The sequence below is a fragment of the Schistocerca americana genome, chromosome 4, assembly GCF_021461395.2.
Source record: "Schistocerca americana isolate TAMUIC-IGC-003095 chromosome 4, iqSchAmer2.1, whole genome shotgun sequence".
NCBI lineage: Eukaryota > Metazoa > Arthropoda > Insecta > Orthoptera > Acrididae > Schistocerca > Schistocerca americana.
The window spans coordinates 620,884,319-620,905,654 of NC_060122.1; the positions used below are offsets into that span (position 1 = coordinate 620,884,319).

Genomic DNA, 21,336 nt, shown 5'->3' on the forward strand with positions numbered 1-21,336 from the left:
GTTGCATTACTTATTGAACTGCCCTCGTATTTACTCCCACCTTCTTAACATTCGGGAATTTGTTGTAAATAAAACATTGTTCACAAGAGACCAATCTGTGTTAATGTAATGTGTTGTAAGGGTCAAATAGTGCACCTGATTATGCGAATCAGTCCACATATCAACTGTTGTAGCACATGTTTTATTAATAACTTCTGCAATAACAGAAGGCATTATGCGTTTCGTATTGCATCAGCTTGTTCTTTGACATGTCTGCTTATAGTAGAGGGATGTGGCATGACATCTGCCACGTTAACTTCTCCATAATGCGCACATAGATATATTAATTCTTGGCGTAGTTCTCTGAAACCTTCTCCGGAAACAGCATTAAAATGTCTCATATCTTGAGCACACATTGCAAAACCCTTTGCTGCAATACTGTTTTTTATTACTGCCGGTATCCCTGAAGGAACTGTATCTTTATGAGGTTACTTGCAACTGTGTTTCTTTAAATGAGTGGTTCCTGACTGGAAACACAATAATGTGGAGCAGTTTATGCACGATACGTACCCAGTAGACGCACTGTTTTCGTCTACAACCAACAGATAAGTACTCCATACTTGGATTTATAGACCTTCCCGTTTCTTCTATGTGTAAACATTGGTTTCTGTCTTACGTCTTACTGCACTGGCTTCCTCGCGCTGCATGATTATGGAGAGAGACACACCACAAATGAGAAACCTGCACTGGCTGCAGTCTCACACGGATAATGATACATGTAATGTGTTTAAAGTTACGTGCTACGTATTCGGTCACAGCATATATGTTCGGTCACAAGAACTAGTGCGGGCAGCCTATCCAGTTAGGGTGTGCTTGTCCCATCTCGTATTTTGTGCTCGCTTACTCGGTCATGCAGAACTCTAGTGCAAACCTCTGTGAAGTACATTATCAACGGTACTTGACATTGTACTGCACACTAGGGTTTATACCATCTCTTATCATAGAGAGTAAAGATGGAATGACTGCTTAAATTCCTCTGTATGTGCTCTAATTATTTGTCTTTGGAGTCACTATTTGAGAGATCTGAAGGGATCTATACAGTATTTCCATATTTCCTGTTTAATTGTGGTTCTTGAAATGTTATACATAGGCTTTTGTCAGTCTTCAGACATTTTGGCAGGCCATGTTTAACAGAATGTCTGTGGTGCTTTTCTGTGAGTCAAACAAACGTATGATCATTCATACTGCTCTTCTTAATGTAGCTAGTACTATTTTGATATGGGTCTGACTCATGTTAGCTAAATTCTAGGATGGACCACACAACCATTTCATGAACAAACACTGTAGTAAACTCATTGAACTTTCCCACTATCCACAATGAAACAAAGTCTAGTCATTTACTTTACCTATGCTTCAGCCTGTGTGATCATTCTAGTTAATATCCCCACAAATTGTTTCACCTAGATTTTTGTAGATTTTCTCAATCATTTATGCAGCTTTTCTTTTTAGATACTATTTCATTATTGATAATTGCACGATCTGCAAAAAGTCTGCAGTTGCTATTTTGTCTGCCAGGTATACAAAATGAACTCAAAACAATCCCAATACACTTCCCTGTGACACATGTAAAGTTACTTCTACTTTTGTCAATTACTCTACTTACAAGACATGATTCTGCATCATCCATATCACAAGCTCCTCCATACAGCCACAAATTTTGTTTGATACCTAGTTTGATTGTACATTCGTTAATAAGTTTGAGTGTGGTATTGGATCAAATGCTTTTAGTGAGCCAAAAAATACTGAACTGTCTAACTGGGTTTCAAGATGTCATGTGTGGTAAGCACTAATTGGTTTGTGTGTGAATCCTCACTGGTTTGCATGGAAGAGGTCATTCTGTTAGAGATGGTTTAGCTCAGATACATCATAAGGATAAACAACTGATGGACTCAGTAAAATTGGATTACAGCTTTATGGATCTGCTACACTTCTTGTAGACAGGTGTGCCATATACTGCATTCCAACCACAGGGTACAGTTTTTTGTTTGAGGGTTCTTTAGTACATTGTCATTAAAATAGGGTTTGACTCGACTTCAAATTCTGAATTTAATGTGACAGGAATGGTAAGTTCAACATATCTATTTTTGCTTTGCTACCCTCAGTTTTGGTTCCTGTGCCATCCACGAGTGTCTGACACTAATCATGGTACCACTGATAGCCTTCACATGTGATGAGAATTTCTTTGTATGAAGTGGTTGTGACCAAGTTTTTCATAAAAATTGTGTTAAAAAAAATCATCCTTTGAAAACATTCACTTGAAATTACCAATTTTTCCCAATACTGTTTAAAGTTACTTGGCCAGTTTCTGAGCTACAGTTGTAACAATCACAAATGACAAATTTAGAAAGCGGAAAAATGTAGTATCGTATTACTATGGTATTGTGAGTCACAATTGGAATTGGTCAACTTGTACACATTCCTGGGTGTAACAGTTTGTAGGGATAAGAAATGGAACAATCAGAAAGGTCCAGTTGTCGATAATACAAGTGTAAGACTTGGGAAATGCAGTCAGTCTACAGAGGACATTACTTAAGAGTCATTCCACATCAAATCAACACTGGTGCAAACATGACCACCTTCGATTTTCATCAGATTTGTTGTGTTCATCACACTTGATACGAGAACAAAAAATGTCAAATTATAGAATTACAACACAAGTACCACAAATGCAATGACCACCAAAAGTTCTGAAAATGTGCATAATTTTGATTCACGCTGAACACAAAAATGTCTGTTACTTCTGTTATGATCGATGTAGAACTCTGAAACTGGTAATTTTCAATAGGTTTGTGAACAATCTTTCAGATTCCAGAATGAAATTTTCACTCTGCAGCGGAGTGTGCGCTAATGTGAAACTTCCTGGCAGATTAAAACTGTGTGCCCGACCGAGACTCGAACTCGGGACCTTTGCCTTTCACGGGCAAGTGCTCTACCATCTGAGCTACCAAAGCACGACTCACGCCCGGTCTCACAGCTTTACTTCTGCCAGTATCTCGTTTCCTACCTTCCAAACTTTACACAAGCTCTCCTGCGAACCTTGCAGAACTAGCACTCCTGAAAGAAAGGATAATGCGGAGACATGGCTTAGCCATGATACTGGCAGAAGTAAAGCTGTGAGACTGGGCGTGAGTCGTGCTTCGGTAGCTCAGATGGTAGAGCACTTGCCTGCGAAAGGCAAAGGTCCCGAGTTCGAGTCTCGGTTGGGCACACAGTTTTAATCTGCCAGGAAGTTTCATATCAGCGCACACTCCGCTGCAGAGTGAAAATCTCATTCTGGAAACATCCCCCAGGCTGTGGCTAAGCCGTGTCTCCGCAATATCCTTTCTTTCAGGAGTGCTAGTTCTGCAACGTTCGCAGGAGAGCTTCTGTAAAGTTTGGAAGGTAGGAGATGAGATACTGGCAGAAGTAAAGCTGTGAGACCGGGCGTGAGTCGTGCTTTGGTAGCTCAGATGGTAGAGCACTTGCCCGCGAAAGGCAAAGGTCCCGAGTTCGAGTCTCGGTCGGGCACACAGTTTTAATCTACCAGGAAGTTTCAATCTTTCAGATGATATAAAACATAGCCATATTCAAACAGTGTATGCAGTTAATGTCAGTGATCTTATCCTTCAGCCTTGGATATCTCAAAACATGGCACCTTAAAAACCGATGGAAAAAAATAACAAATTTGCTTATTCATGTTACATTGTACAACACATTAAAAATCATTCTGGGATGACATTTAGATTAGACGATAAAATTAATATGTTCAGCTGTGAGATGCAATATAATGAAAGGGATACACTGTAATGTTTTTGGAACACCATTTGAACAACTGTTTGGGTGTCTTTATCTTGGCATTGCAAATACACTGCAGAGTGGCACCGGCAGAGTGTATCTTGATAGTGCCTGCGATACCTCACATATCCTTTGCCGTGTGATGTGACAGAGAAATGCCATTCTGCATGGACACTGAAATCACTCTAATGAAAAGATATCTGCAAAGTAATACATGTGCTTCAGTGTTTTATGGTAATGAGATATCATCAAATTAACCAAATGACAGAAAAGATGTACATTCATTGTCTTGTTTAAGGCATGCTGATGGACAACAAGTGAAATGTGATCTATTGCTGAGGTTTCTGGATGTCTAAATTAAAAACCACAAATGGATGAATGGTGGACTGTGCTTTGTTCGGATGAAACCTCTGGACCTCATACTGCAGAACAAATGCATAATTCTCTGAAAATCACATATTACAATATGTTCATTGTCACAAAGTATCTCATTCACTGTTCTAGAAATTCATACTGTTGGTCAGCTATGAAGGAGTGTGGTAGGAGATTTTTTAATTCGTTAGGAAGGTTTTTCAAGAGGTCTTCCACAAAACACAGATATGACTCGAGAGTTAATCTATCTGTAGATGTCCACAGTGGGTAACATCATCAATCCCATTTCCTTCAAACAACTCTCCTAGGTATGTCATGATTAGAATGTTGACCTGGACAGTTCTCACATTTGACATCTAATATTTTGGCTGTTCAGAAATGATCTGGGCAAGGTGATGTTTGTATGTTTGGTGAATACTGCACACACACACACACACACACACACACACACACACACACACACACTATGGATACTAGTTGCACCAGCCAGAACACAGCTATTTTGTAGTAACCAGCAGAATTGGAGTAATTCTGTTTTCAGTCCTAGACACACATCTTTGAATACTTGAATGCAGGTTTACCAACACCAGTTGTTATTGTTTATGAACCTAGGAACCATTTTGCCTGACAGAAACAAAATCTTGTCTTCCCAGGCAAACAGTGACTTAGACCTTCTCTGTCATAGACTTCTATTGCATAGTTTACAATGCTCTTACTTAAGACACCTTTAGTCTCAGATCGGAAAATACAACAGGCTTTTCTAATTGTGTTGCTTTTTTCACTAAATAGTTTTAAGCTCCAAATTAATTTCCAATCCTTTGAATGTGCCAACTTTTCGGAAGAAATGTCAACATTTGGATCTTCTCACTGCTTCTGTTGCTAGCACTGAATTTCTCCCTTGACGCATTATAATTTCAGATCACAATTTGTTTCAACTTCTGCATTTTCTCCCACATTGGGCACATATTTACTTAGGAATACTTCAGCCACTTTCTCAAACTTTTTCAGGGCGTATGTTTTCCCTCAGTCTCTTCTTTTTCACCAGAGACTCATCAAGAGGTAATAGACTGTCAATTAACACAACTAATGCAATATTTCAGGGTACAGGTGTGTGAGTCACCTGTGGAGGTTTGTGATTTCCGTGTGTTTGAGTGCAGTTGGGTCAACCACATACTCTTGTTTCCATGTTAATTTTCATACATATACCGCATTTTGTGGTCGGTCGTTACGCCATTGATCATATCAACCATCCACATTTTCACTCTAGGTAAACTTTTTTGTATCGGTTGTGTCCATCTTCACGGGAGGGATTACAGAAGTACAAGAGCCTCTCAAACACCTTCTTTATGGTAGATTTGTGTAGTTGCAACACAATATCTTTTGTTACAATGTCATCTATGCGTGTAGCATCCACACTGCCATCAAAGCTTTGATAAGAAACACTTCATAATGACAATATTTTGCTTTGTCACTTACCATCATATAATAGAAATTAACATTTTTTTGGCCATGCTGTATTCGTGTTGTACACCAAAATGCTTGCTGTTGACCTGTTTACATTGCTGTCGTACTGTGCATTGCTATAACCCCACCTTTTTAACAGTTAATATGTTTCTCAGTACTTAACACCATTGTGTTGTAGTCTGCATACAATTTGTATTGCTTTATTGGATATCACAGCTGTACACATTAATTTATATCACCTAATCTAAATGAAGTCCCAGATTGACTTTATTGTACAGTGTAACATTAAGAAGCAAATTTATTTTTTACCTTCAATTTTGAAGGTGACATGTTTTGAGAGAGTCAAGGTCAAAGGTTAACGTCACTTACGTTAGTTGTGAACATTGTTCGAATATACTGTGTTTCATATCATTTGAAAACCTGTTCACAGAGCTTTCCAAAATTACCTTTGTCTCTATTCGAACAGCAGTTGCAGACATTTTTGTCCGCAGTGCGTGTCAGAATTTTCACATATTTTCAGAACTTCGGGTGACCATTACTTTTCTCTTACTTCTGCTATAAATCTGTAATTTCACATTTTTCATTCTCTCTTCATGTGCAATGAAATCTGATGAAAAGCAGGGTGGTTGGTTGGAAATTGTATTTTTCTGTTTTGATTTGACTTGGAATGGCCCTTACAGAACACTCATCTGATCCATCCTGGAATATTGCTGAAGTGTGTGTGACTCATGCCAGGCAGGACTAATGGGGGATATTGAATGTGTACAAAGAAGGACAGCATGAATGGTTATAGGTTTGTTTGACCCATGCGAGTGTATCAAGGAGATGATGAAAGAATTGAACTGCCAAGTGCTGAAGATAGGTGCAAACTATCCTGAGAAAGTCCACTTATAAAGTTTGAAATAGCCAGAAACTATCCTAAGAAAGCCTACTTACAAAGTTTGAAATACTAATGTTGAATCATGAATCTAGTGACACACAAGAGCCTGCTACATATTGCTCCCATAGGGATCATGAGGCCAAATAAGACTGATTATGGCACACACAGAGATGTTTAAACATCAGTTGTTCCCCTGATGTATACTTGAATGGAATGGAAGGAGACCTAATAACTGGTACATTGGAAAGTACTCTCTGCCATATACTTCACAGTGGTTTGCAGGGTATGAATGTAGATGTAGACATAGGTGTAAATGTAATTGTAGATTTTGAAACAATTGTATCTCACAATTGTTTATCTAGTGGGCACGGGTTTGTGTGTGTGTGTGTGTGTGTGTGTGTGTGTGTGTGTGTGTTGTAGTCCAATTTATCAAAGGGTTTCTTCCGAAAGCTACTCTTTTGTGTATGCCTGCCTACAACTCGAGGATCTTGCTATCAGGTTAGTGGTCTCCTGTGCTTCTGAATTATTTACGTCTGTCAGAACTTTCTGTTTCAGAAATGATTTTCTTGTCATTGTCAGTCTGCATTTTAATCTTCTCTATTGAGGACAGTCAGTGATTTTGCTGCCCAAATAAAACTACTTTTACTGTTTCATTTCCTAATGTAACTCTCCAGCATTGCCTGTTTTAACTCAGCTATATTTCAACTGTTTTACTTCTTTAAATGTTCATCTTATGACAGACAGCTTTCCAAGACACTAACTATTTCATTCATCTAATATTCAGAATCCTGTGCCATCTCCGATAGAACTGAAATGTCATCTGAAGCCCTCAGTGATTTTATTACTTCTACATGAACTTTAATTCCCATCCCCAATTTCTTTTTGGTTTCCTACATAGCTTTCTCAGTGTACCAGCTGAGTAAGACCAGGGATAGGCTGTAACTCTGTGTCACTCCCGTATTAATTACTGCTTCCTTTTCATGTCTTTGGCTCGTATAACTGCACTGTGGTTTATGTACAGATTGTAGGTAACCTGTTTTCCCTTAGTTTCTTCACTGCTATCTTCAAAGTGAGTATTCCTGTTAATATTTTGAATAGCTCTCTCCTGAATCTTGATGTGCAGTAACTTCAGGTTTACCTTTTTTTAGTACATCCTCTACAGTCAGTCATAGGGTCAGTGTTGCTTTTCAACTTCCTAGATTCCTCTGGAACCCAAACTGATCTCCTTTGAGCTCAGATTCTACCAATTCTTCTGCAAATAATTTTGTCAGTATCTTGCAACAAACCCTATTATTTGGCAATATTTACAACATTCAGAACCTACCTTCTTTACAATTGGGATATTACATTTTTCTTGAAGTTTGAGTGTATTTTACCTGTGTCATCCATCTTGGAAGAACAGTTGAAAGGAATGGGTTGTGTCTTGTAAAGAGATTATAAGATCAATATAAAACATGGATAATGGAATGTAAGTGCATAAAACTGCAATCAATCACTTTTTTTAATAGTTATTTATTATTTCATGAACCGGTTTTTGAACCTTTTCATCTTCATCTTCAGATGGTTTTCTGGAAGTTACATCACTATTTCTATCACAAAATGCTGGGTGCTGGCTCTGTGACAAATTTTTGCTGCGATGGGAGACCATAAATGCTGTTTGGATTGTCAGATATTGAAAAATTTGTGTAGGGGGATCCAGAACAAGAGACATGAGATGTGACAAGAGGCATTGTGCTTGTGTGTGACAATGCAGGATCCCATACAATCAATGGTACATGAAATCTGTTGAATCTGTTTGGATGGGAGACCTTCAGCCATCCACCCTACTGGCCCAACCTCACCCCAAGTGACTTCATCTCTTCAGTCTTGTTTCATGAACTGTTTTCTGGCAGGAAAATGCTCCCACAAAAATGATGAGGTGCAGACTGAAGTGACTATGGCTCCGAACATTGTTGGCATGGGCACACAGTTGATGATGCACCATGGTGATAAATGCCTCAACAGTGGTGGTCATTACATTGAGAAGTAGCCAGTGAATCTAAGTAAAAGTAATGTTTTTGTTTTCTTTCTTGGTCATCAGAACTTAATTTTTGGATGCACCTTGTACATTCAGAAGCTCTTCCATTGAGCAAGAGGAGCTGTCAAGCAGATAAAATTTCAGTTAGTTGTTTGAAATTAGTTTTAATATCTATTAAATTCTTTACATCACTGGGTAGATGGTCAACATTTTTGTAGCTGATTATCCTCACTGCTTTCTGTACCACACTAAGGCTGAGTGATGAATAGCATACACCATTCCGGCTTTTAGTGCTACATTTATGAATGTTACTATTGTTTCAAACTGTGATTAACTTTATTAGGAAGCAAAGGTATTGTGAAGTTGTCATCAGTATCCTTAACTTTGTGAAAACTGGTCTACAAGAGGTTGTTGGGTGAACGCTATGTATTATTATTAATTTGCCGCTGCACTACAAATACTTTTTCCTCAGTGACAAGTATCCCCAGAAATCTTTCCACAAGATATTAGACAATATAAGAAACATCAACTTTTGAAGTGTTTTTATCTCCAAAATCTGAAATTATCTTTAAATCAACAGTTACAGCGCTTAGACATGGAAATCATCTGTGAAATATTACTTCCAATGCAAGTTCTTTCATTATAAAACCATAAAAATTAGAATATTCTTTTAATTATTGATTTACCCATTTGCATTATTTCTAATGCTGTGGTGAGGTCCTGTGCAGTACTGAATTGTGTGTATTGTTTTTATCTAAATTCAATGACAGTCCAGTTATATTTTTCTTTCTGATACCACACTCCACTAATTCTCACTTTAGCTTCCACCTTCTCATTTCTGTTTTCAAGTTCTCTAACATGTCTACCCGAATAATGGGTGTAATGTTCCATACTTCAACTTTTGGTGTACCAGATTTGTTCCCTCCTGATGACAACATCCTCCTGAGTAGTCCCCATCCAAACGATGAAGTATTTTTCCTCCAGAACATTATAGCCAAGATCATTATCAAATCACACAGTAGAGCTGGGTGTCCTCAGGACATACAATGGCTATAGATTCCTGTTTCATATAGCTGTTTGCAGTGTCAACATAGCAAGGTCACGAAGCTAATGCTACAGTGACAGATCAGCAGAAAATCCAAACTGCTGTTCCTTGTAAGGGGACCATATTGACTTGAGTACCAAGTGTTATTTGAGGAGATAGATGTTCACTGGGTATTGCCATTTTGACTGTGCATATCTTTCAAGCTGAGCTTATGTGCATTTTAAAGTAGGTGGTAATAGTCAGAGTGTAGGAGCAGTATGGAAGCATGACATGATAGGAGGCTGGAAGAATGTTGAGTGAAATGAGGGCAGTTTAATATTGTGATAACTAAAAGTGTGATAAATGTTGATGGAAGGTAAGGAAAGGAAATTTCATAAGAGTAAACACACTTATGAAAGATCTGAGGACAAAGTAATGTAATGGAGAAGCTGTGAAAGAAACATATAGGTAGTTAGTGGTCAACTGTTTTAGATTAACAATTGTATATGCATGATGGAAAATGTTTCTTTCCTGAAATAGTATATGATTTAAGATTTTGTTAATTTAATCGGAAGTAGTCCAAAGTGAAAATAACCAGAATGAAACTAATGCTGTTAAGACAATGAGGAGTGAGTGAATTGAGGTATTGTTAGGTTGAAATTGTGTAATTGTAAGTACCTCTTACTGATTATTAACTATAATTAAGTGCAATATACTATCTATTAACTTTCAATATGAAACTGTTGCCAGCTATATCAAAAGATTGAACAAGGACTTAATGGGCACATGGTAACAGCTCTTGACCTTCCCTTGCCCACTGGTATGTAACTTCATCCCAAGCAAGTAATTTCCAGTAACCTAGATTAAATTTGCTACCGCTAAATGAACATTTTAAATATAACAAGAGGACCAGAAATGCTACAACCTGTAGCAAAAGGGTGCTATGAAGAGAATTTTTTCCCTTACCCTCTAGCTCATTAATTTGTGGAAAAACAAATGGTGGTTACAGTATTGAACACTTCTGTGAGGTCACAGTGGATACCAGGCATACCCATTGTATAATTTAGCTAGCTGATTACTTTTGTGACCATTTTGCTTGTAGCTTAAAACCATACAGCCACCTTTCCTGAAACCATACTGATTATGTACTACAACTCAATGTGATAGATTATAATTTCATATTGGACCACATGCATCTCTTTCCAGTTGGTAATTATGAGATCAGTAGCTTCTCATATAATCTTGTTTACCATTTTTATCAGTCTGGCATAATTCTGCATATTTTTGTCAATCAGTGAACAATCTTCATGAAAATGATCATTAATTGTGAGAGAGAGTGCATGTGCCATAGAGGGAGAGTGCATGTGTCCTACTGTGAGTGCCTATTTTTATATACTTTCCACTTCAGGTTAAGTGAACTTATTTTCAGTCATCATTACAATTTCATGTTGCTGTATTGTCCATTAATGGTACATCTTCCATAGTTTTGGGAAGAGGAGTGTGGGGTAGGGGAAGGAAAAAAGGAGGAGGATAAGGGCACTCAACTGAAGTGAGGATGAGGAGACAAGTGCGTTCCTATGATCCTGGGTTCTCCTCCTTGAGGAAGTGTAGTTCCAAAAGCAAGGAAGTCTATGTAGGAGAAAATGCATATAAAAGATATGGAAATCTGCAAGCTTTTGGAGCCATTGGCTCCTTCACGTGGCAGAAGGGTTGAAGGAAAAGGAAGAGGGGTTAAGAAAAAGGACTGACGAGGTTTAGGAAATGGGGAGGGGAGTGTTATGGAAAATTTGTCTCAGATCAGGGGTGTCTTACTGGATTTGATGAAAAGGAAAGACTGCATCCAGGAGTGGTAGAGCGTGGTCTGTGTTGCTGCTACTTTGCTATCTGTGACGTATTAAAACTTGAGCTGCAATAAATAATCCCACTGCTTATGAGGTGCGTTCTGTGATTAGGTTTTCGTTGGTGAATAACTGCAAACCAATTGAAATTTATCATGACCTTTGTGATATGTATGGAAAAGGAATAATGAGTGAAAGCTGATTGAGGAAATATTGCATCGATTTTAAAAATTGCCATACCTGCATTCATGATAAGGACCGCAGTGTAGGCCTAGCTTTGTGACTGACAAACTTGTGATGAAAATCAATTACAGAATTTGTGAGAATTGTCATTTCACATTTACGAAACTTTTATAATATTTTACCCAAATTTCATGCAGTTTGGTGCATGAAATTATGGTGGAGAAGCTCAGTTGCAACAAATTTTGTATTAATTGGTTTCCCAAAATCCTAACGGAAGACTACAAAATAGAGAGACTGGCTGCAACACTGACCTTCCTCCAAGGTTAAGAGAAAAACGATAATGAAGTTATCGATTGGCAGAATGAGATTTTCACTCTGCAGCGGAGTGTGCACTGATACGAAACTTCCTATCAGATTAAAACTGTGTGCCGGACTGAGATTCGAACTTGGGATCTTTGCCTTCCGCTGGCAAGTGCTCTACCATCTGAGCTACCCAAGCACAACTCACGACCAGTCCTCACACCTTCAATTCTGCCAGACCTCGTCTCCTACCTTCCAAACTTCACAGAAGCTCTTCTGCGAACCTTGCAGAACTAGCAGTCCTGGAAGAAAGGATGTTGCAGAGACATGGCTTAGTCACAGCCTGAGGGATGTTTCCAGAATGAGATTTTCACTCTGCAGCAGACTGTGCACTGATATGAAACTTCCTGGCAGATTAAAACTGTGTGCCAGACCGAGACTCGAGCTCGGGACCTTTGCCTATCACGGGCAAGTGCTCTACCATCTGAGCTACCCAAGCACAACTCACAACCTGTCCTCACAGTTTTTTAAGTTATTGATTGTATTGTAACTGGGGATGAGACTTCATTTGTGAAACAAGAAGGCAGCTGATGGAATGGGGATGCGCAAATTCTTCCAAGAAACCAAGGAAGTCGCAAATGCTGTCAGCAAGAAATGTCATGGTTACTGCTTTTTGGGGCTCTAGTGGAGAGATTGTTGTTGATTTCCTTGACAGTGGCACAACAGTTAACTCGAGAGATACCTTCAAACACTCTCAAAGTTAAGACAGTTGACAAAAAGGAAGTGTCAGGGAAAACTTACTGCAAAACTTTCATTTCTTCATGACAACACACATCTACACACAGCCAATCGTACTCAAGAGCTCATATTTGGTTTTATATGGGAGGTGTTTGATCATCAATCATATAGCTCAGATTTGGTGCCGAGTGACTACAAATTCTTCCCAGCAGTGAAGACATTCCTTGCTACACAACATGTTGATACTGGTGCCAAACTGAATGCCGATATAAAACAGTGGCTGCAGTTGCAGGTGGCACAAAATATAAACATTCCACGTGGGAAAAATATATCTAAAAACAAAGATGATGAGACTTACCAAACAAAAGCGCTGGCAGGTCGATAGACACACAAACAAACACAAACATACACACAAAATTCAAGCTTTCGCAACAAACGGTTGCTTCATCAGGAAAGAGGGAAGGAGAGGGAAAGACGAAAGGATGTGGGTTTTAAGGGAGAGGGTAAGGAGTCATTCCCATCCCGGGAGCGGAAAGACTTACCTTAGGGGGAAAAAAGAACAGGTATACACTCGCATGCACACACACACACACACACACACACACACACACACACACACACACACACATATCCATCCGCACATACACAGACACAAGCAGACATTTGTAAAGGCAAAGAGTTTGGCCCAAACTCTTTGCCTTTACAAATGTCTGCTTGTGTCTGTGTATGTGCGGATGGATATGTGTGTGTGTGCGAGTGTATACCTGTCCTTTTTTTCCCCCTAAGGTAAGTCTTTCCGCTCCCAGAATGGGAATGACTCCTTACCCTCTCCCTTAAAACCCACATCCTTTCGTCTTTCCCTCTCCTTCCCTCTTTCCTGATGAAGCAACCGTTTGTTGCGAAAGCTTGAATTTTGTGTGTATGTTTGTGTTTGTTTGCCGGCCGAAGTGGCCGTGCGGTTAAAGGCTTTGCAGTCTGGAACCGCAAGACCGCTACGGTCGCAGGTTCGAACCCTGCCTCGGGCATGGATGTTTGTGATGTCCTTAGATTAGTTAGGTTTAACTAGTTCTAAGTTCTAGGGGACTAATGACCTCAGCAGTCGAGTCCCATAGTGCTCAGAGCCATTTGAACCATTTTTTGTGTTTGTTTGTGTGTCTATCGACCTGCCAGCGCTTTTGTTTGGTAAGTCTCATCATCTTTGTTTTTAGATATATATATATCAGGTGCACCAGTATGAAATGAGTGTTAAGATACAAATGTGTCGATAGGGAACATTTGTTGTGAACGAGCCTTAATTTTTTGTTTTTGTTTGGTTGGTATGACATCTGTCAAAGATATTTAGTATACATCAAGTCATGGAATAAACAACATCATATGTTTTCATCGTATTAACAGTGTCGAATTATGTACCAGAAAGTGATGATTTGCGGAAAGCATTAATTTTTTGTTTTCATTTGGAAAAAGTGCTGCAGAGTCGCATCGAATGCTTGTCGAGGCATATGGTGATCATGCTCTATCAGAAGCAAGATGCAAAAGATGGTTTCAATGGTTCAGAAATAATAATTTTGATGTAAGAAAGGAAGAACGTGGAAGACCACCAAAAAAGTTCGAAGACGCCGAATTGCAAGCAATATTGGATCAAGATGGAACTTTGAGTCAGAAGCAAATAACAGCACTGCTAAATGTTGCACAACAAACAATTTCTGACCGTTTGAAAGCTATGGGAAAAGTCCAAAAGTGCGGAAAATGGGTGCCACATGAATTGAATGAAAGACAGATGGAAAACCGAAAAACCATTTGTCAAATTTTGCTTCAAAGACATGAAAGAAAGTCAATTTTGCATCAAATTGTTACTGGCGATGAAAAATGGATTTATTTTAAGAATCCTAAGAGGGAAAAATCATTGGTTAATCCGGGACAACCATCAACATCGACTGCAAAACCAGCTCGGTTCGGCAAGAAGACAGTGCTCTGTGTTTGGTGGAATCAGAAAGGTGTGGTGTATCTTGAGCTTCTAAAACCTGGTGAAACTGTAAATACTAATCACTACAGACAGCAATGATCAATTTGAACTATGCATTGATCGAAAAAAGACCAGAATGGGCCAGAAGACATGGCAAAGTATTTTTTTTTACATGACAATGCACCTGCACACAAAGCAAAACTGGTTCAGGATACAATCAAAACACTTGGCTGGGAGCTGCTACCCCACCCACCGTATTCACCAGACTTGGCCCCTTCCGGCTACCATTTGTTTTCATCAATTGGACACGCATTGGCCGAGGAACACTTCGATTTGTACAAAGAAGTCGAAAATTGGGTGTCTGATTGGTTTGCTTCAAAAGACGAACATTTCTATTGGCGTGGTGTCTACAAATTGCCAGAAAGGTGGTCAAAATGTATAGCAAGCAATGGTCAGTACTTTGAATAAAATGTTTTTACTTTTCAATTCAAAATTAGTGTTTCATTAAAAAAAAAAAAAAAAAAAAAAAAAAAAAAAAAAAAAAAAAAAAAAAAAAAAAGTACACTCATTTCATACCGGTACACCTGGTATATACACGCCTGTCACCCTACATTGTGCTCAGTTGACTGAGCAGTTGACAGTGTAGGGAGATAGGCTTGTGCTGTGTGTGTGTGTGTGTGTGTTTTCTTACCATCTCGAAAAAGGAAGTTCATTCCGAAAACTAGGAAAGCACTGTACCTTTTGTTTGTGTACCTATCAATGATGCAGCACTTCTGCCTTTCAGTGCGTCATTTCCTTTATTCTTAAAAAAATTTGTAATTCCTAGCCAGCACTTTCCATATGTGGTATTTTTCTGTATCGTTAATTTTTTATTTCAAACTGTTTGTTACTTTCTGATTAGTCTTCGTATAATACATTTCCCTTTCTGCTCTTATCGACTAATGCACGGTGTTTTTTCAGTAATCTCCATCTTAATTATTATCCTGTCTTCCACCTTCAAGTTCTCGTGTTTCCAAATCTCACCTGGTGCAGGTACAAATGGTCATTCATTCCTCTTCATCCCATCCAATAAGTCTCCCCTGCCCTGGGTTCAGGTCGAATTTTCTGTGTTTGTCCCCATTTCCTAAACCTTGCCAGTCCTTTTCCTTCATCCCTCTTCCTTTCCATTCAACACTTCTGCCTGAAGGAGGAGCCACTGGCTCTGAAAACTAGCACATTTCTATATCTTTTACACCTGTTTTCACCTACACTGCAAGGTGAGTAGATTTTTTTTCTATCTATTTAATTATATCTCATTTTCAAATGTTGTGTATTTTTGTTGATATACAAGCTAGGAGGTGTATAACATTCACTTTTATGTATTCTGTCAGCACACTACAAATTTTGGCACTGGCCAGCAATTCTTTCTCATAATTTATTGATATGTTTTTGTTACTTATTTATGCAGAAATTAATGCAAGATTTATTTACAGCAGACGGCAGAAGAAAAATGCACAAAAGAGGAGGAGCTATTTCAATCCTGAATTGTGTGATATTATTCCACTGTCTGCAGCTCTTTGTCTTAAAATTCATCTCTTGCCATCAGTCCTCCATAAACTTACTGTTCTGGCGGCAGCATATGAACTCTGTCAAATGGTATGCCTTCTTTCAGAATTTTCTATTAAACCCATGTAAAAATCATATCACTCATGATTAGTTGTTGTCATTATCATATTTTATGTATACATTGTTTTTAATACATTATGTCATTGTTGAATGCTGTCTGTGGAAACTATTGCTCAGTGGTTATTCAGATTTAGAAAATAATAATCATTATTGAAGATTTATGAAACGGAAAATTTGCATATCAGTTTCATTTCTCTGTTTTGTTCTTTTGTGTTTTACCCCCTTTAGCCTTATGTATTTTCATGTACACTCGTGGAAATGGAAAAAAGAACACATTGACACCGGTGTGTCAGACCCACCATACTTGCTTCGGACACTGCGAGAGTGCTGTGCAAGCAATGATCACACGCACGGCACAGCAGACACACCAGGAACCGCGGTGTTGGCCGTCGAATGGCGCTAGCTGCGCAGCATTTGTGCACCGCCGCCGTCAGTGTCAGCCAGATTGCCGTGGCATACAGAGCTCCATCGCAGTCTTTAACACTGGTAGAATGCCGCGACAGCGTGGACGTGAACCGTATGTGCAGTTGACGGACTTTGAGCGAGGGCGTATAGTGGGCATGCGGGAGGCCGGGTGGACGTACCGCCAAATTGCTCAACACGTGGGGCGTGAGGTCTCCACAGTACATCGATGTTGTCGCCAGTGGTCGGCGGAAGGTGCACGTGCCCGTCGACCTGGGACCGGACCGCAGCGACGCACGGATGCACGCCAAGACCGTAGGATCCTACGCAGTGCCGTAGGGGACCGCACCGCCACTTCCCAGCAAATTAGGGACACTGTTGCTCCTGGGGTATCGGCGAGGACCATTCGCAACCGTCTCCATGAAGCTGGGCTACGGTCCCGCACACCGTTAGGCCGTCTTCCGCTCACGCCCCAACATCGTGCAGCCCGCCTCCAGTGGTGTCGCGACAGGCGTGAATGGAGGGACGAATGGAGACGTGTCGTCTTCAGCGATGAGAGTCGCTTCTGCCTTGGTGCCAATGATGGTCGTATGCGTGTTTGGCGCCGTGCAGGTGAGCACCACAATCAGGACTGCATACGACCGAGGCACACAGGGCCAACACCCGGCATCATGGTGTGGGGAGCGATCTCCTACACTGGCCGTACACCACTGGTGATCGTCGAGGGGACACTGAATAGTGCACGGTACATCCAAACCGTCATCGAACCCATTGTTCTACCATTCCTAGACCGGCAAGGGAACTTGCTGTTCCAACAGGACAATGCACGTCCGCATGTATCCCGTGCCACCCAACGTGCTCTAGAAGGTGTAAGTCAACTACCCTGGCCAGCAAGATCTCCGGATCTGTCCCCCATTGAACATGTTTGGGACTGGATGAAGCGTCGTCTCACGCGGTCTGCACGTCCAGCACGAACGCTGGTCCAACTGTGGCGCCAGGTGGAAATGGCATGGCAAGCCGTTCCACAGGACTACATCCAGCATCTCTACGATCGTCTCCATGGGAGAATAGCAGCCTGCATTGCTGCGAAAGGTGGATATACACTGTACTAGTGCCGACATTGTGCATGCTCTGTTGCCTGTGTCTATGTGCCTGTGGTTCTGTCAGTGTGATCATTTGATGTATCTGACCCCAGGAATGTGTCAATAAAGTTTCCCCTTCCAGGGACAATGAATTCACGGTGTTCTTATTTCAATTTCCAGGAGTGTATAAGGGGCAGTCAACTGAAAATAGGAACACAGGAACACCTGCCACAATGAGGCGATAAAATTATTCCATTCAAAAGTAGTCACCACACGTGTTAAGACATCTACATCTACATCCATACTCCACAAGCCACCTGACGGTGTGTGGCGGAGGGTACCCTGAGTACCTCTATCGGTTCTCCCTTCTATTCCAGTCTCGTATTGTTCGTGGAAAGAAGGATTGTCTGTATGCTTCTGTGTGGGCTCTAATCTCTCTGATTTTATCCTCATGGTCTCTTCGCGAGATATACGTAGGAGGGAGCAATATACTGCTGGACTCTTCGGTGAAGGTATGTTCTCGAAACTTTAACAAAAGCCCGTACCGAGCTACTGAGCGTCGCTCCTGCAGAGTCTTCCACTGGAGTTTATCTATCATCTCCATAACGCTTTCACGATTACTAAATAATCCTGAAACGAAGCGCGCTGCTCTCCGTTGGATCCTCTCTATCTCTTCTATCAACCCTATCTGGTACGGATCCCACACCGCTGAGCAGTATTGAAGCAATGGGCGAACAAGCATACTGTAACCTACTTCCTTTGTTTTCGGATTGCATTTCCTTAGGATTCTTCCAATGAATCTCAGTCTGGCATCTGCTTTATCGACGCTCAACTTTATATGATCATTCCATTTTAAATCACTCCTAATGCGTACTCTCAGATAATATATGGAATTAACTGCTTCCAGTTGCTGACCTGCTATTTTGTAACTAAATATGTATTCACAGCACATTACACTTGTCTACATTGAGATTCAATTGCCATTCCCTGCACCATGCGTCAATTCGCTGCAGATCCTCCTGCATTTCAGTACAATTTTCCATTGTTACAACCTCTCGATACACCACAGCATCATCTGCAAAAAGCCTCAGTGAACTTCTGATATCATCCACAAGGTCATTTATGTATATTGTGAATAGCAACGGTCCTACGACACTTTCCTGCGGCACACCTGAAATCACTCTTACTTCAGAAGATTTCTCTCCATTGAGAATGACATGCTGCATTCTGTTATCTAGGAACTCTTCAATCCAATCACACAATTGGTCTGATAGTCCATATGCTCTTACTTTGTTCATTAAACGACTGTGGGGAACTGTATCGAACGCCTTGCGGAAGTCAAGAAACACAGCATCTACCTGTGAACCCGTGTCTATGGCCCTCTGAGTCTCGTGGACGAATAGTGCGAGCTGGGTTTCACACGACCTTCTTTTTCGAAACCCATGCTGATTCCTACAGAGTAGATTTCTAGTCTCCAGGAAAGTCATTATACTCGAACATAATACGTGTTCCAAAATTCTACAACTTTACAAATTTATCGAACTGGGAAAAGGGGCGATCAATTTCTGTTTCGTAGAACATTTTTGGCCACTGATGGATCCACAACCGCACCCTCTCTTCCACTTCTTTGTCTGACTGGAACCGACATCCACGCATATCTTTCTTCAGGTCACCAACAATGCGAAAATCACACGGTGAACAATCTGGGGTGTATGGAAGTTTGCAGTGTTTACAAACCAAATTGTTGAAGCGTAGGCCCCATCCAACTGGCAATTTGGAGGCAGGTGTTATCATGCAACTCCTATTGCAGGGTCCCTCTGCTCATAGAGGTCCTTGTGTGTGGTACCGCAATCAGCTTAGGGTGGGATCGAGGCTTGACTTAATGCTAAACACAGTTGAAAATTAACTTCGGTTTTGTTTATTTACATTTGCTTAGCATTGAGCTGTCAAAGTGAGTAAATGTACAAAGAAAATGAACTGAAACGTGTTCGGTGTGAGAAATAATGCAATTGTGGATGTCAGAGCATAATGTCATTTAAAGAAATTCATTTTGGTACAATAGCACTTGCTAGGCACTGTTATAAAATTTCATCTACTACAAGAGTAGCAAAAACTGTGCTTTGTTTCCAAGTACTAGTAAACAGTATGACAATAACTCCCATCTCATATATTGTTAGTTGCAATTTAAAAGATTTATAATAATCGTAGGCTTTAATTTGAATAATCTGAATGTTTACATGTGACTTGTGTAACAGGTATCAGCAGAATAGAAATTAGTCGGAGTAACAACTATGAAATTTTGGCCTTCCAGATTTGGTCACAAAACTTATATGTATATTTTGAATTATTCACGGTTGAATTACTATTAGTATTCCTTAAGTACTTCATTGATAAGGATCATTAAATTTAAGTTCACACTGCATAGTCTTTATTAATTCACAATTATATTACCATGCAAAATCTTGTTTAGAAGCTGACTCTAGCAGAAGCAGCTATCTCGGTCCATCAAAGAAGTGGGTTTCATAAAATGGTGGTTGTGCTGTTTACACTGTACATGCAAATAGTCAGTGAGTAGAATAATAATGACTACAGCGATATTTGAACTTCATGCGAAAAGCATCTCTCGAACCTAACTCGGTCAACAGTCGAAGGTACAGAAATTGCGTAGAAATGAATCAAAATAGAACTGTATGTTTTCCAAAAAGCCATTATGTTATACATCACATATGCATCATTAGAAGCAATAGTATTGATTATAAAACTCACATAACATGAAACTTGCACAGAATTTGTTGAGTCCAAATGGAAGATAAATTCCAAAGTAACAGAACTTGAATGGTGCACATATTCACTTCTTGTACTAGTGATTACTATTTAATCCGATGGCACTTCGACGTTTGAATTTTATTCTGCCAGGAATGAATGTCCTTTTATGAAATTCCATCAGTTGTTCAAGAGACCACTGTTGTCTGTGCACACTATTGCAGAAACAAGGCAGATTTGAAAGAATAAAATCTGGAAGATAGGCAACAGTTTTCAAATGCTCAAAACTTAGTATGTGTGCTTAAATGCAAGGTGCTTTTAGTAGCTTCATCAATGAAACTCTTTCCTAATCTGGTAGAAGTTCCAAAGAGATGTTTATAGTAATTGATGAGAAGCCATCTGGTGAAACTGAAGTTACACCTGGGGTTCCCTAAGGAAATGTTATAGACCATCTGCTGAGTTAAGAGGCAGTCTAAGCAGGACTTTTAAGATTTATTGCAGATGATACTGTCATTTACTTTCCAGTAAAATTATCAGATGATGTAAACATATTACAAAATGCTTTAGACATGATATTGTCATGGTGTGTAAAGTGGCAATTGAACCTAAGCAGTAAATAGTGTGAAGTAATCTGTACGAGTACTAAAAAATTCCATTAAATTCTGCTTGCATGGCAAATAACACAAATGTAAAGGTTGTAGATACTGTTTCAAGTTACACTGTTAACTAACATTTTAGTCAGAGAAAATACATTCACCTAATTATTCAGACTGAAGAAACAATTTAGGTTCCCTTCTGAGCCCCTAGGGGGCATACATGCCTATAGTAGTGC

General features: G+C 39.8%; 1 protein-coding gene across 4 annotated transcripts in view; it reads left to right on the forward strand.

The window, feature by feature from the left end:
• The window catches only part of LOC124614023 (endoribonuclease Dicer-like), a 444,738-nt gene that overhangs the window by 345,793 nt on the left and 77,609 nt on the right, over positions 1 to 21,336 (forward strand). For 3 of the 4 annotated variants that reach the window (XM_047142837.1, XM_047142839.1, XM_047142838.1), the window contains exon 17: positions 16,065 to 16,227. In XM_047142837.1, the coding sequence (XP_046998793.1) occupies positions 16,065 to 16,227 (163 nt within the window). The remainder of the gene's footprint in view (positions 1 to 16,064; positions 16,228 to 21,336) is intronic. The other variant, XM_047142840.1, reaches the window with a different exon arrangement.